Source organism: Simochromis diagramma, unplaced genomic scaffold (assembly GCF_900408965.1).
Source record: "Simochromis diagramma unplaced genomic scaffold, fSimDia1.1 OVJJ01000293.1, whole genome shotgun sequence".
NCBI classification, from domain to species: Eukaryota; Metazoa; Chordata; class Actinopteri; order Cichliformes; family Cichlidae; genus Simochromis; species Simochromis diagramma.
Genome location: NW_024386801.1, coordinates 19,474,593 through 19,490,026, shown reverse-complemented (window position 1 = coordinate 19,490,026; position 15,434 = coordinate 19,474,593). Strand labels below are relative to the sequence as shown.

Here is a 15,434-nt window from a genome sequence, read left to right as displayed (position 1 = left end):
TGGTGATGGCAATCTACATTGTTGGTATGCTTCGGTTGAACTTTGTTTCTGTATACAACAGTTTTGATAAAAAGACAGAGCTGTTAACGTTTGCACTGTGCCTGTGTTTATAGAGAGCCAGTTCAAGTATTGAATTTCCCTGATGCATCCTTGGAGATTTGTGACGCGTTAGCAGGAGCAGATTTAAAAGTTAAATACAAGCGTCGCCTATCAATCATTTATTCCTGCCTTTTCTTGCGTCACACTTCATGAAGTACAGTTCAGATGTGAGTGATGGAAAATATTGACCAATGAATAGTTAAATGAGACTTTTGACGCGTTTTAAGCTTCACTTTGGACCAATGACAATTGTGTTGTCGTAGGCTTAACCAATCAAAATTAAGGGGAGGCGTTTCATTCAAGGAGCGCGAACGGTTAAGGGGCTACGAGAAAATGGCGAATATGGAGTTTGGGTTTGCGGGTTACATTATATTGATACTTTAAGCACTTTTAAAAACCTGTAAATACGATAAGTGTGTTGCTTTTATGCCTTATCCGAGCGATAAACTTGTATGGCATACTGAAGCTGATTTTTACTTAACATTAATGTGAGTCGTTTCAGCAAGCGTTATCATAGTTAGCTAGCGGAATGAGGTTAGCACAGAAACATAACGTTAGTTAACGTCAACTTCCTTTAGTTAAGGTCGTTGACGTCTGCATTTATTACATTTGATTAATACAGCCTAACGCTGAATTTGGGGATCTGTGGGCACTCTGCGTCTGCAGTTCACGGTATGGCTTTACATAATTTGGTTTTTGTTATCGATGTGGATTATGGAGATCACGATTCGGGCGATCAAATGGATGTCAGGGGTCATTTCGTGAAACGAGGAATATTAAACATTCTCTTACATTTCGGCTACAAATATGGATTTGAGAAAGTGCGATGGGGTTACAAGTTCTTTGACTCCAAGACTGCCCGCAACGCCAGTCTCATATCAAGAGTATCTGATTTCAAGGAGCTTCGGCACAAAATATTTGAGGACTTTGAGCAAGAGTTTGAAGCCAAATTTGATGTGAAGGAGAAAGCGTGCCCATCTCAACAGAAACAACGATCAAATCACTCGGTTTCGGTTCAAAATGCACTTAAAGAAACCCTATTGGACTTCCAGTGGGACAGACCAGACATCACCTCTCCTACTAAACTGTCCTTAAGGCCCAGGAAGTCGAGTCGTGGAGGAAAACCCAGTGTGTCTCATGAAGATGACATTTTAACTAACGAGAGGAATGTGGTGTTTATTGTCTCGCGGTGTCCACTTTCAAGGGCGCAGCTCGTGGACTACCTGTCTTTGAGAGACAATAGCCTTCCTACAGATGTGACAGACCACGTTATAGCCAAAGGACTTCAGGATATGCTGGTTCAGAGACAAGTTGTCCTCCACTGGATTGACTGTAGATCACACGTCCAGGTGAGTACAGTAGTGTTCAAAAGAGCATAACCAAACCACTGTCTAGTATCCGCATCTGACAATATTTGCTACAGTTAATACACTGCTACCAGCAAAGTGACAATGTTTTGAGTATACAGATGTCATACCTCAAGTTTAATAACAATAATGTAAATGTTATAATCTACAAGTTAGACATACTAACAATAAATTTCAGGGCTCATAGTGCAGACTGTATGATTTTATGTTAGTAGTACTTTTGAGACCAGAAAACAATCTACTTGATAATAATTCTACAAAAAGATCCCTTGCAAACAATTTATGTAGTAGAAAATGCAATTTTACGAAGTATTTTGAACTACAGAATACTATATAATCAATTAATCAACATACATAAAGCTAGCATAAATGTTCAATTATCTTAACTATCATCAACCTAAATTTAAACTGATGATTAATACCATGGATCTAACCTAGTAGTGTCTGCTCTTCACCAGTCTAATGTAGTACATTACTGTAAAGTGTAGCACAGTACTGCAAACTGACTGGTTTAGCATGTACTAAAGTCCCTAGAATTTTCATAAAAAAATTATACCCACACAAGGATATTCACAACTCACTTACATAATTTTGCACACCTCCGATGTCTGATTTAACAAAACAACTATTTGAGTTATAACATAGCCCATGAGATTTACATTTTCAGCTGATCAAATATTACTTGGTTAGCAGTTCTTCTATTTGAAAATAATGTCTCATCTTCCTCTTCTGTCTTTTCTCTTTTTATATATATCTTTTTCTGAGTGAACTTATCACACATAGACATTTTTTTTCCATCATGGAAAATGCCATCACTGCACCTTTAGACAGATTGTGATCCAAACTCCACAGAAACAGCTTTGTTTGTTGTGATGTTAGTGGTTTTGAGATTAGTTATTCTGTTTCTACTCACTCCTATTCTCTAAAGTTAGTCTGATGCTTAAGTGCTGTGACCACAACTTCATTGACTAATGCATATGAGCACATGACATGGATGGGAATGAAAAAAGATTATGCTTAGGATGCAGTGTTAGTATTAAATTGTTTATCGGGCTTAATTATTCATTAATTGAACATCTGCTTTGACACCTGTCTGTAACTATGTGTGTTATTGCAGGTTATGAGGTGTGAGGACTATTTTGGCTGTGACAAGCTGTCTGAGGTCCTAGCTCAGATGGATGGCAGAATAATCCCTGTGGTTGCACTGCTGAACCTTTGTAGCGCTCAACAGCCCAACTCAGGATTCATGAGGGAGTCTTTTGCATTCAAGTCCAGCATTGGATACCTGTTGTCTTCTGAACAACACTACCGCCTGGCTTTTCCTGTTATAGGAGGTGTCCTGCAGTGGCAGCAAGGTTAGTAGCCAGAGGAGATCTCTTCAACAAACTAAAAGCATTCATGATTATTACCAAATATCCCTCTGTGCAGAAGCACATTGTTTTTGTGCTTGAATTAAACATTGGGTATAAGCATATCTACATCCAGATGATGTAAAAGTAGTTGCAATTCTTACGGCAAAACAAGCAATTAATTATTTTAAAGGCGTCTTAACATGCTTCAAATAATGTGGCAACTGATGTGAGCTAAAAGGAGTTTATCTTTAACATGCTTAATTTCAAAGCTGAGAATAGCCTGCAAAAATTCACTTGTGATATTTTTCACTAAACCAGGTGAAGTGACACAGAGCTGTGGTGTCATGATGGAGCCAGTGACTCGAAGACAGAAGCTTCTCCCAGAATCTGTCAAAATGTCCTTAAAAGAAGTTCTGAAAGGCTGGGATGCTTCATCACTGATGCAGACCTCCACAGAGTCGTGGGTGATTCATGGTTCCAGTAGTGGTGACCAGGGAGCTGCTGCCTTCCAGCATCTCTTAATGGATCTATCTACTCATGCTCTGCACGTGGTGAGACTCGAAACACAATGGTTCTGTTTTACACAATTTGTAAAAAAAAAAAATTTCTCAGTTTTTTGTTTTTTTTTTTCTTTTGCCGTGCTGATTCTGATTGTGTAAAGTTGTGCAGATGAAAACACCAACACTATAATCCAGATTCAGCCTTTCAGAGCTTTTGAGTAAAGGTTGGTTTAGATGGATAGGTTTGGACTGTCATTTTTGCATTGCAAAATCTGTGGTTTCCACAGAATGAGATTGTTTTTGTGGCTGTAGCAAGACTTTGCATGCTGACCTGCTTGTGAACACATGTATGTGTATAAAAGGACCCGAACCTATGCTTTGTTTAATGAATTAATACAAAATATATGTACTTGGTCACAATAAATAACCAGGTAATATTAAGCTGCCAATAAGTTCCCTTAAGATCTACTGTTGCCCACTGCATTTCACTATGCAGGTAGAATGTGTCTGATTTCCAAAAGACATATGTTTTTCATTGAGGTTGCCACATGATAAACCTGATCAGAAGCTGATCAGAAAGCTTAGAATTGTTGTTATTGAAAATGTTGTCCAAGTGCAATTGTAAAAAGCTGAAACTTCATCTTGTACTGTCTTATACTCTATACTGTACTGTATGCATTTATTGATCTGCTTATTTTCTTCTTCTTTTTGTTTTTCTCTCTCGGTCTTCTTGTTACCCCAGCTTGCTGAGGTGAATGACAATGGGCTTCTGTGCTCGGCTGTGCTCTCTCCACTATCATACTCTACAGCTCTGCTCTCCATTCTCCAGCCTGTAATTGTGCAGTCTAACCAGCGACTGACCACTGAAGTCATTACCCCTGCCTTGTCTGAAACCTCTGCTGACCTTCCAGACATTGTGAACAGTGTTCTGGGAGTAGTGTATGACATCATGAAGCAGGATGGTGATAGTGTTAATGGTAGGAATAGGATCAAGGCTGTTTGATATCATGTCCACTCATTTATTTAGTGTTTTTTCAAGAGAGTATTACATGATGTTTTAACTGTAAAATATCTTTGAAATATATATTTTTGAAACTGTCTGTAAATGTATTAATAAATGCAAAAAGAAAGTAAATCCACAATCCATTAATTTCATCATTATGGGTTAATGGGTGTACAATTGACCATCTTAATACTTTTAAACTAATAATATTTTTAAGAAAAGATCAAAATCAAGTTCTATATCAATCTAATTTTAATCTTGTTTATCTTATCTGTCAAATATTGGAAATGTTATTTTCAGTATCTGCATTTTTAGGTTGTTGACATTGTTGTGATTGTTTATTTCTAAGACCAGTTAAAGGAGAATCCCATTCCTGAGTGGGCTCAGCAGGAATTCAGCCACAGTCCACCAGCAACAAACATGTTGGAGACTTGGTTCTCTCAGTCAGACTATTCTGGAGTGAGCTCTCATTTAATGGAGTCCATGAGGTACAAGAACTCAAAAATCTCATATTTTCTGTTATAGCGCTTTTGAAGAGCTTATCTATGTATCAAGTTATTAAATAGTGTAGCTTTTGTATAATATTTCAACATAGAATAATAAAAAGCCTATAAGCCTTTGGTTATAATGTCCTCCTCACACTGTTGAACAGGTTGCTACATGCAGTACCGGAGGAGAGAGAAGATGAGAACTTACCTGCACTGCAGCAGGAACTCCTTAGTGGTCTGGCTGAAATATACCAATCATCCCAGGACTCAGAAAAGAGGGGAAAGAAATGTAAGCGAATATCTTAATTTTTTTTCCTTTTTTTGTGAAGATCACAAACTGTGGATAATCATAAAACTCAAATTTTAAGATTATCCACTAATATCATTTTAATGTTTTTCTCATACATAGTCATGAACGTCAGATTTTTTTTTTCCTAAATAATTTCTTGTCGATTTCTATAGGTGGCGCCCACCGCACACCAGTGAAACAGAAGATGAAGACCATGAGTCGTTCCTTGCAGATGCTAAATGTGGCACGCTTGAATGTAAAAGCCCAAAAGAACCAGGCTGAGTCTGAGCAGCTTGGAACTGAGGGTAGGGAAGCAGACAGAACAGGGAAGAGACGGTCAAGTGACAGGAACAAACCTGGAGTAGCAAATGTGATCAGTACGTGCACCTTTTCTGTTAAACCTTACTATACTCTTCGACTCCAATGTTCACTTTTATTGAGTTTGTTGTATGAAATTGTCTCTGCAAGAAAGAAAATGTATACATTTCCCAAAATGTCAGTTGAACTACTTACTTTACTACCTACTTGCTTGTGTTACAAAGCTTTATGAAAGCTTATGAAAATACTGTTTCTCTTTTATTTTTAAGATAAAACCTAAGCTAGCATCATTTTCCGGGTAATGCGACAATATTTTTTTTATTGAGACTATTAGATCTCAGCAGTTGTTGTTTTTTGTTTTTTTTTTAAACTGTAGGTCACTGTATATTGGAGCTCTCTGAGACAGAACTTTTTAGTGAGTGTTTCTTGATTATGTCTGATCACTGGTTTTCCTCATCCAAGGCCCAATACTGCTTGTAGTATTTGCTTCATTTCAGGAAAATAAGTGATCTTATAATAAGTATCTTTGTCCTTGAGGGAGACACTGAATCCCACTTTGCTCCTAGTGCGCCAGTAGATTAAATATGCACAAATGAAAAGTTCTTATATCTTTACCAGATGAAGAGATTGTGCTTTTGAGATTGGAGTTCCTAAATTTTTTAACTCCCTCCGTAATGACTTAAGAACTGATTTTTGGCTTTTAATTTGGACCGATTTTTCATTTTTCTTTTTAGTCTTATTATGAAACACTTTATGATGATTTTTTTTCTTACTTCGAATAGTCAAGTAATGTATCTTCTCCCTTCTCCTAGGTTTTAAAAGTGAGTCAGAACTGCTGTCCCATCTGAAGTCCAGTTATGAGAAGTTTATGGCAGAGAGAGAGGAGTCTGTCTTTATGGGTGTTCAGCAGCTTGTTTCTTCTGTAAAGGCCTTCCTTGCAGCAGAATCAGATTGGGAGGTGAGACAGACGATGCTTCTAAATGAATAATAGATACAGAAAAACTTACATTTTGATTTCAGTAAAATAAATGCTATATTTTGGTTAAATCACCTGATGAAAACTTCATTACAATATGCAACATGTTCACTTTAGGTCGAAGAATGCAAAATGCTGATAGAAGATGGAAGAATCTTTGAAATATCATGGAAATATAATGCATAAACTAGGCCAGTGGGGGATCTGAACTGTGATTATTAAGTTCTATGTTTTCTTTTTAGGCAAAGACCTCCTTCCTTGTTCAACAGCATCTCCTCAAGACCAGCAAGTCAATCAGACAACTCTATGGAACGGCTGCTGATGTTGATAGTAAAGTCAGGGAGTGAGTGGTTTCCAAGTTTTACCTTGGGGACAACCTGTGTCTCCATCTGTCTGAATAATAAAGTTTCTGTTCAAGTCATTAATATTTAGCTGTCAGTAACACAGGCTGTTTATTCTAGGTGCCAGCTGCAAGTGGTGCTAAGGCTGGAGCTGTGCAGACTTTTCTCCACAGAGCAGTCAGACTCACTGGATGTTGATCAGATGGCAGAGGAGGTAAGATGATCATGGCTTAGACTTTTATGCAGTGAGGTCTCCTTTGTAATTAATACAAACATGGAAAAGGCTGTGACTACAATGTATATGATTTTTTTTTTTCAAGCAGAGCAATACCTTCTACCATCATGATGATTTTTAAAAAAAAGCTCTTTATTTAAAGGTGACTATTGTTCGAGCTGTAGGACTAACACAGTATGTGCCATTAATTGTGGCAGTAATCTGAATATAAAACAGTATTTCCAGTTATATTGAAATGTTCTGTCTTTTGATACACTTTTTGTCAGTCACTTCAAATTGAGTGAAATTTAACTTTAATTCATGTAAAATACAATCCCTGTGCTTCAGGTGGCTGAAATGCTTCGAATAATCTCCCTGACCAGAGACCCAGTTTTCCTAACGAGGTTCCTTCAAGATGAGGTCATGCCAGGGTAAGGCTTCAGAAATAATTTTTTTTATTGTATTTTCAAAAGAAAATAAGAATAAGCAATACAACTATTTTTCCTGCTGAAAGACAAAGCAGCATTAATAACTTTTGTTTAAGTCAAGAATAAAGTCATAAATAAAAGTGCCTCAGATGAATTGAATTTCTGTAATTTTGTAGGCATATTTAATGATTACACTTTTACGCAAAAAAAGCTAAGCCAAGGTTGGCTTACTGCATCACACAAAACATGTTTTGTTTTGGGATTTGTTTGTTTTTTGTATGATTTCAAATGAGCCAGTTTCTCACTTGCAGTTGTAAGAATCTAACAATAGTGTTTTTGGATTGTGCCAGGTTCCTGACCGCAATCCCCAGAGTGCTTGCAGAAATCTACCACAGTCTGGGCACACAGCTCCCTGAAGTTTTGCTGGCAGTCTTGCCTCCAGACTTCTTCAGTGATGACTCGGTAGCCAAGGACAGCATTTCTCCTTCAGCCTCTTCACTTCCCCTGTCTGCACAGTGCCTGGTTTCAGATGACAAAGATGGACTACAGGACCTGCGGAACCGCTCAGGCAACAAAAAGAGGTGAGGAGGACGTTTAAAAGACTCTTCTATTATAGACAATCTGGGAGGACTTTAAATTACAAATAATCTTAGATGCTACAATAAGAAGTGGCATTTGAGTGAAATATTTTGTTTTCATTTCACTGGACTGGAATCATAATCAAGTATTTTTAAAGTGCCCAGAAGTATGCACAGAATGTAATGGGGGTTTTGTTTTTGTTTGTTTGTTAGGAGTGGGATGCTGACTCGCCATCGCAGCATGACAGAATCATCACAGAGTCTTCGGCAAATAGAGATCCCCAAAAAGCCTACAAGAGCTGTAAGATAAACACTTCTGCTGTCTCTACTTAATATAAAACCTTGATCAACTTTCTGAAGTAACTGTCTGAACCTCTCTAATTGCAGAGTTGGCCTGTCTGAAATAGAAAAAATCCCAATAATTTTTTGATTCATTTTAATCCATGCCTTTGTGGAAACATGCTTTTCATGCAGTTAGCAGTGTGTGCTACTCTGCTTCTTTGTTGGACTTTAAATAGCCAAAATTAAAAAAAAAAAAAAAAAAAAATTCACACTGCTGAATTAATCTGAGCCTTTTCTTGAACAAAGTCCTCATCTTTTGAGCATGACACCCATGTCCTTTTGGGTGTCATGTTCGCTCATGGTCGAGTTTTCATTAGGGTTTTTTGTTGTCAGTTATTTTATCTCGCTCACACTCCTAATGTACAGCTGTTTTTAGCTGCAGTATCCCAAGCACATGTGCTGCTGTTTCCACCTATGCTTTGTCCACCAACCCGACATGATTAATTGCATTCTAGCCACATGAATGGTTTGGCGCACTGCTGTTTAAGTCATTGGATTGTCGTGTTTCGTGTCGAGTTCTCTCCACTTTATATTGACTACGTCTTGTATTTCAATTGAGGAAAACTATCTTTATCATTTTATCACCCAGCCTTATGGCCATTGAGAGAAATGTTGTAGATGTTACTTGGACTGTCTGATTTGTTAAACTGTATTTTTGGTGAAGATAGCCACCCACTATAAACAATGAAACAATGGTGGTGTAATTTGCTCATAATTTTCTTTATCTCATCCACCTGATTTCTGCTTTTTTTTTTTTTTTTTTTTTAGTCGAAATCAAAGGGTCGTGTAACTTTGGATAAACCGGTTGAGGAACCACATCCCGCAAAACAAGAAACACAAGGTATGTCCTTTGTTACATCTTTCTTGATCACGTATAACTTGCCTATTCCACCCTCAAAACTATTTCCAGATCACATGTTAACCAACCAACCCAGTGGCATCACATTGAGTACAGACACAATATGGTGCTAAACATGTTCTAAAAACTTTAACTTTATGCACTTATTTCTTAAATCCAGCTCCACAGACAGTGTTAAATCTAGATCAGTTTTTGAGAGCAGGGCTCCTTGGTGTAAATTAGCCTGGTTACATGTATTGTTTCATGCACACTCTAATACCTCTTGACATTAAAAAAAAGAGATGAGTGTTAAACACCTAGATTGTGCTAATTCTCAGAGGTGACCAAGGTTAGAAGAAACCTCTTCAACCAAGAGATTGTTTCCCCTTCAAAGAAAGCCAAGCTACAAAGGAGCCGCTCTGTGTCTGCTGTGGAAGGAGTGAAACGCAAGCGATCCCATGAACCTGAAGGTAGAAGAATGCACTGTTATAGATTAATTTAAATACGTAATGTAATAATTGTCCATGACTTCCTGTCACAGTTATTCCTATTTTTAAACTACTTTAATGTTTTCCAAATATTTTTTTGTGTTCAGAGAGGCACAGGCTTCTTACCAAAAAAGTGTGTGAGACTCCCCTCCACAAGCAAGTGTCTAGTCGTCTATTACACAGGCAGAAAATTGGAAGGTATGTTTCTGTTAATGCAATTAATATTTTTATTTGCCATACCTTTATTTTAAATTTAATCAGACCTGAAGTACGTAGTAACTCAGGTTATTTATTTTTTGTGAAGAAAACCTGTCCTAACTGAGGAGTGCATTGTGGAAGAATCACCAGTGAAACCTTCAGAAGGTATTTGCTAATACCAAGTTGTTGTTGTTTTGTTTTTCTACTTAAATAACATTTACACAAATGCATGATTTATAATTGTATATGTATGTAAACTAAGTCAGTTTTATATATACAATTCACCTTGTGCTTTTTCTTTATACCTGGTTCTTTTCTTGATTAAAGACAGCAGGAATTCTGAGTAAAAAATATTTACATGTATATTTGAATATTTAATTTAACAGAAATAACTTCAAAGATCCACAATAATTTTGTGTGTATCAATTAGACAGTCTGTTTTGTATCGTTTTGCTGCTTTGGATATTTTCATAAGATTGTAATTTTACACAACTCACACTTTCCATATATACCATAAACTCAATACATCTTTGTCCTTTGGTTCTGTGTTAGATCTAAGAAGGAGCCCAAGAATAAAGAAGTTCGCTCGAAGACACTCAAGCACTTTCTATTCAAGTTCTCAGCCTCGTTCCCGCAACCTGGACCAGGCTCTCTCTGCATCCCAGCTTAGTCTGAGTGATGGCAAAATATGTGGGGTTAATGTAAAAACAGTTCGGTCTCCCATGCGTCTTCTTTTTGGAGCTGCTGAGTCTCCCAGTCATTCTAACCAGTCAGGTGCAACCAGGCCCAGCAGGTCACGGTTATCCACAGACTCAAGCGTCTTTGAGGTAACTTCTCAATTTAATAATCAGTGTGTCATCCTAATGTGCTGCAATTTGATATGATTACTAAAGATCATCTTTTTTCAAGTGTGTTCATGTGATCTGAGAGCAAATTCTAAAACGTATTTTTGATCTTTTTAGACTCCAGACAAAACCGCAAAATCACCCAACAAACGAGGGAGGGCCAGTATTGCAAACACGACTCCAAAAACACCTAGGACTCCTCAGACCCCTAAATCCCCCAAGACCCCACCTTCAACCAGGACACATGTTTTGTCACTTGCAGAGAGTCCTGAGGTAGCTAGCACTAGTGGACTTGGTATGTCTCTGAGGGGCACTCCTTTCAGATCTCCAGCCAAAAAGCCTTTTGTTCCAGAGACACCTACAAAGCAAAACCCCATAAGGAGCCCTCTGAAGGGTATTCTCAGGACTCCAGTCAAGGCTTTGATTGAAGGATGCACCTCTACTGATTTACATCTGATCCACAGCCCAATTTCCAGGACTCCCAGGAAGAGTGTCACGTGGTCTCCCTCTCCACAGAAATGTAGGATAGTGGAGAAGAGTGCTAATTTTAAAGTGCCACAGTCACCGAGTATTACATCTCACAGTTCTCTGAGACTGGTGACATCCAGTAAGTTCAGCAGTCCTGTCAAAAGCACAAACACTAAAAGAGACATTTTCAAGACCCCAGAAAAGACGTGTCAGGTACACCTAGTAAGAGTATCAGAAAATGCGCATAGTAGCTGTTTGACTCCAGAACAAAATCGAGGGTCTTCTGTAAAACCTCACTCCAGTTTTAAAACACCAGGAAAAGGTGATGCTGTTCTGGTTGAACCTCAAGCTGAAACCACACCCCCACCAGAACACCACCTTTCCACTCACCCGGACACTACAAGTCAAAATAAAACGCCTAGTCCAACTCACCAAATGGTTACTCGTTCTGGGCGAACTCCAGGTAAAAGTTCAAACACTGCTTCACCATATAATCCTGAAGTTTCACCACTTTTAGATGCCACTCTTTCAGATAGCTCAGATGCCTCAGCAAAGTCTCCACCAAAGTTCTTAACAAGAAGAAAGTCTGGTCAAGGGGGTAAAACAACTACACGTGTGTTAAGGTCCCAGTCTAATGAGAGTTTGCAGTCAGACCCAAAGGAAGAGGCGCAGACTAAGGCCTCGCAGTCCACTGCAAGTGACGCTAGTTCTCATACCGATTCTCAGCAATCTTCTCATGGTACCTCTGGAACCACAGATGATGATAGCATTGACATAGTTGATGCAGCCATTGTAAAAACAGAGTTTAGCGGAGGTCTCAAGATGAACATTAGCTTTACACGGAAGCCTTCACTGTCAAGTGAAGACTTTGTGTCAAACACTGTCTCTGCTAAACCACGTGTCCCATCCCATAACACACCAAGCCGGAGTTACGGCTTCCGTCAGACACCTGATCGGCAGCAGAGGGAGGCTGCTGCTCGTTTAGGATACGGAAATGATTCACCTCGATTTTCAACCCCTAGAGGCTCAGCAAGACATGGCCGCCAAAAGGGCACAGGTACGCCAAATCCTCTTACCTACCAAGTAGAACTGGAAATGCAAAAATCAGGACTTCCCAAGCTAAAAATTAAACGCACAGATTCCACGAATGCAGGAGAGTTTGTCTCAGATGAAAGTCCTCGATCAGGAGCGCAAAGCCCTGTAGTAGGTGTGAAACCTCAGTTTGAAAGCCCCTTGGCCTTATTTTCCAAATACCGAGATCCCGGATGCATGTCACCATCTGTCTGTGCTCATGTAACCCCAGCCAAGGGCACACCCGGGAAAGGTGGAAGCGTCCAGACTTACATCTGCCAGTCTTACACACCTACGCACCATCCTGCCTTGTCACCAGTAACTGCAGAGACTGTCCCCCTGACTCCTTCACCTCAAAGTGCTGGTAAAGTGACCCCAGAAAACCTTAACAGCTGGCCTCGCAGGAAAAGAGCTCAGATTAGTGTGTTAGGAGGCAAAGATCGTGGCCTGAAGGGGGAGCCTCAGCTTGAGGAGCTCCTGGAGGAGGCTGAACTTGGAGTTAGTAGGTTGCGGGACATTGAGGATACTGATGAGCCTTTGGACAACAAAGCTAAATCATTAGCTCTGACTTCCAAACAATCCCCTCCAGTTGGATCAGATGTGTCTCCTCTTTCTCCACTGGAAGAGTTGTACTGGATGGAAAAGCTGGCTGAGTGCACGGACTCGCACAGGGCTGAAAACGAAACCGGCTGGGCATCTCAAAATGAAGATGGCATATCAGGTAAGCCATGGTTTATACATTTTTGTATTGTATGCTTTAAATATATAAGTTTTGTGTTCTAAATTTTTGAGATTATGCATGGAGAGTTGCAACTGATTTATAGTTTAATTTAATGATTTATTTAGTGAGTAATTTAGTGGTTTTATTGGATAAACAAATTTCAGCGATTTAAAAGGTCTTTCATTTGATTTATGAGCCTGAGCTTCAGTATTTCAATTAGAATATTTACTCTTTTCATTGCTTATTTATTACAGAGAATTTAGTGATCACACTGTTTTGTTTTTTTAAATGATTGCATGAAGTCATATGAATGAAATCCATCACAAAGTGTCTGATTTTGCCATTTTCTGCAGCAGTGACTCCTCCCAGCTCAAAGGTGCGAAAGCCAGTGTCTGCCAGTGGTATTTTGGCCCTTACCCAGTCCCCATTGTTGTTCAAGGGCAAAACAGGTTCTGCCAGTAAGAGAACACCAAATTTTAGAGGTAAGTTGTACATTGTTATAAAACCTTTTTGTTTTTTGTATTTATTGTTCAAGGCACCATCTATTTTCATTACTCACATTTTCAATATGCCGTAAAGGCTCTTCTGTTGTCTTTTCAGTAGGATTTTATCGGCTCATTCTTTTCAAGGATTTTAGTTCATGAGCCACAGGCAACCTAATTTGATTTAAAGTGGGATTGACCAGAAAAGCATTGTGTCATAACTCATAAAACATCTCTTTTCCTAAAATATTTGGCAAACTGTATTCTTTCCATAATGTTTTCAGAAGAAGCTGCATCAGAGAGGACAGAAATTGATGGAGTGGACCTGTCTCCCTTCAGCCAACCAAAGAAGCGCTCAAACACAGGAAAGACCTACAGCAGGAAGAGACTAATTCACTGAGTTACAAAGGAAAGTGGCCAACAAAGCAGAAAGTTTGTCCATTCTATGCTTAACTCTGAAGCTGAGCCTTTTGATGACAGATCTGAAACAGGTCTTTAAAGCACCACTTGAAAATGGTTTTTTTTGTACATGAAACAATGTTCCATTCAATCAGCTCTCTCGGCACTTTTGATCTGGACATTTTCTCTTCCAACCTGTGGGATAGGTTAAGACTTTGGTTTCAAACCGAGCTGAAAGTTGTGCCATTTTGCCAAGACTTTAAAACTTGCCTTTTCTGTTCCTTTAGTCATTTTAAAATACCCACTTGGGTGTTTCTGAAGCTAAAACCTAGAAAACAGGTTTGCATTGCATATCATTGTTCAACATGTGTAATTAATTATTTTATAATCAATTCAGAGCTTTTAATTTGCTGTTGTAAATATGTTCTTGTGTATTTATTAGTTGTATACTTTTTTTTTTAAATAAAAGGAACAATTTTAACAGTTTGTAAATAAGTTGCTAAAGTCTTGTAAATAAATATAAATTTCTTAATGATTTGGAAGCTACATATGTATTTTGTGTCTTGTACCTTCTTATCATTTGAGTATTTGCAGGACATAGTCAACCTATTCAGTAAGACAAACTAAAACCTTACCAAACTTTACTCTGCAGGCTTCATTGTCTTTGACTGTCACCATAATAAATTATTTTATCAGCTGCCAGCAAATAAAAGCAAACCTGGTGTTATCTCTTAAGTTTCAAAGGTCACTGCTCTAAAACCATAAAACTGAGTGCATTCAGTAAGGGGGTACAAAAAGTAAGGAAGAATGTTCTAATAAATCTATATAATTGACTTCATTTTGTAATCATCTTCTCAGGAGTATATGTTGGTGTGAATGTTATTTTTTTTTTTTTTAATCCTCTGTTAATTGAAATGCTTCGTTAGCTCCTGCAAAGCCCCATAAATGGCACACTTCTTAGTTGTCCTGTGTTTGTGTAGCAGTTCAGATAGCTACCACAAGTAGCAAGTACACTCCACTATCTTGATCAGCTGTGGCTCAGGGTCCTAGTGCATGTTAAAGTAATTGTGTGCAAAATACTGCCCCTGATGCATCTAACAGATTGGTATTTGTGTGCATGTGTTAGCTGTTAAGGCACAGAACAAAGCTGTATGAACGTGTGTGAAAGGACAAATGTGGTCTGTGTACCAGATGGTTTACTATTTATTTGCTCCTGAAACATTTCCCGTGTTGGCACGTTGAGTGTTACAAAAGAAAAAAAATCTATTTCTTGTCTTGGCTGTGGTTTTGAAAGCTGGACCCTTTCACTAGTAAAATTCTGAGTATTACTATAACGAATGAGGTCAGAATTCCCTTTGACTGTTTCAGTTTTATGGCCCTTGCTCTGTCACACGTCTGACTTAGCGGTTTATTGTTAATAAGTAACAATTTACTTTTCCTATTACGTCAAGACAGTATGTCTCGTGTAACCAGGCTTTTCTTTAATGCTGAAAGTGAAGCGTCATGCGTATATCAATGTGTTTACAGGGCGGCCCTTAGCGGCTGGAAACACAGTGAGATGGACCAAGGCAAGTGTAGTGGAACAAAAAGTATTCATTTGCTATACAGCTCTCCTTACAACAATTTACT

At 38.5% G+C, this 15,434-nt stretch overlaps 1 protein-coding gene across 3 annotated transcripts; it reads left to right on the top strand.

The window, feature by feature from the left end:
- Positions 1-14,637, top strand: ticrr (TopBP1-interacting, checkpoint, and replication regulator). Of its 3 annotated transcripts, none has more exons than XM_040026385.1 (21): positions 1-1,448; positions 2,584-2,821; positions 3,137-3,369; positions 4,061-4,295; positions 4,671-4,809; positions 4,974-5,098; positions 5,272-5,475; positions 6,229-6,374; positions 6,635-6,735; positions 6,854-6,947; positions 7,296-7,378; positions 7,726-7,956; positions 8,167-8,254; positions 9,064-9,136; positions 9,472-9,603; positions 9,729-9,819; positions 9,926-9,984; positions 10,372-10,646; positions 10,782-12,924; positions 13,278-13,406; positions 13,694-14,637. In XM_040026385.1, the coding sequence occupies exons 1-21, from the start codon at positions 774-776 to the stop codon at positions 13,804-13,806; spliced, it is 5,607 nt and encodes a 1,868-aa protein (XP_039882319.1). In that variant the 5' UTR covers positions 1-773; the 3' UTR covers positions 13,807-14,637. The 3 variants fall into 3 exon arrangements, with proteins under 3 accessions (XP_039882319.1, XP_039882318.1, XP_039882317.1); XM_040026384.1 differs by having other exon boundaries at positions 4-1,448; positions 13,281-13,406; positions 13,691-14,634; XM_040026383.1 differs by having other exon boundaries at positions 8-1,448; positions 13,691-14,630.
- The last annotated feature ends 797 nt before the right edge of the window (positions 14,638-15,434 follow it).

Coding starts and splice junctions, on each gene's coding strand:
- ticrr (XM_040026383.1), top strand. CDS start 774: ATGGCTTTACATAATTTGGTTTTTGTTATCGATGTGGATTATGGAGAT. Junction 2,822..3,136: donor TGTCCTGCAGTGGCAGCAAG/GTTAGTAGCCAG, acceptor TCACTAAACCAG/GTGAAGTGACACAGAGCTGT. Junction 9,820..9,925: donor CACAGGCAGAAAATTGGAAG/GTATGTTTCTGT, acceptor TTTTTTGTGAAG/AAAACCTGTCCTAACTGAGG.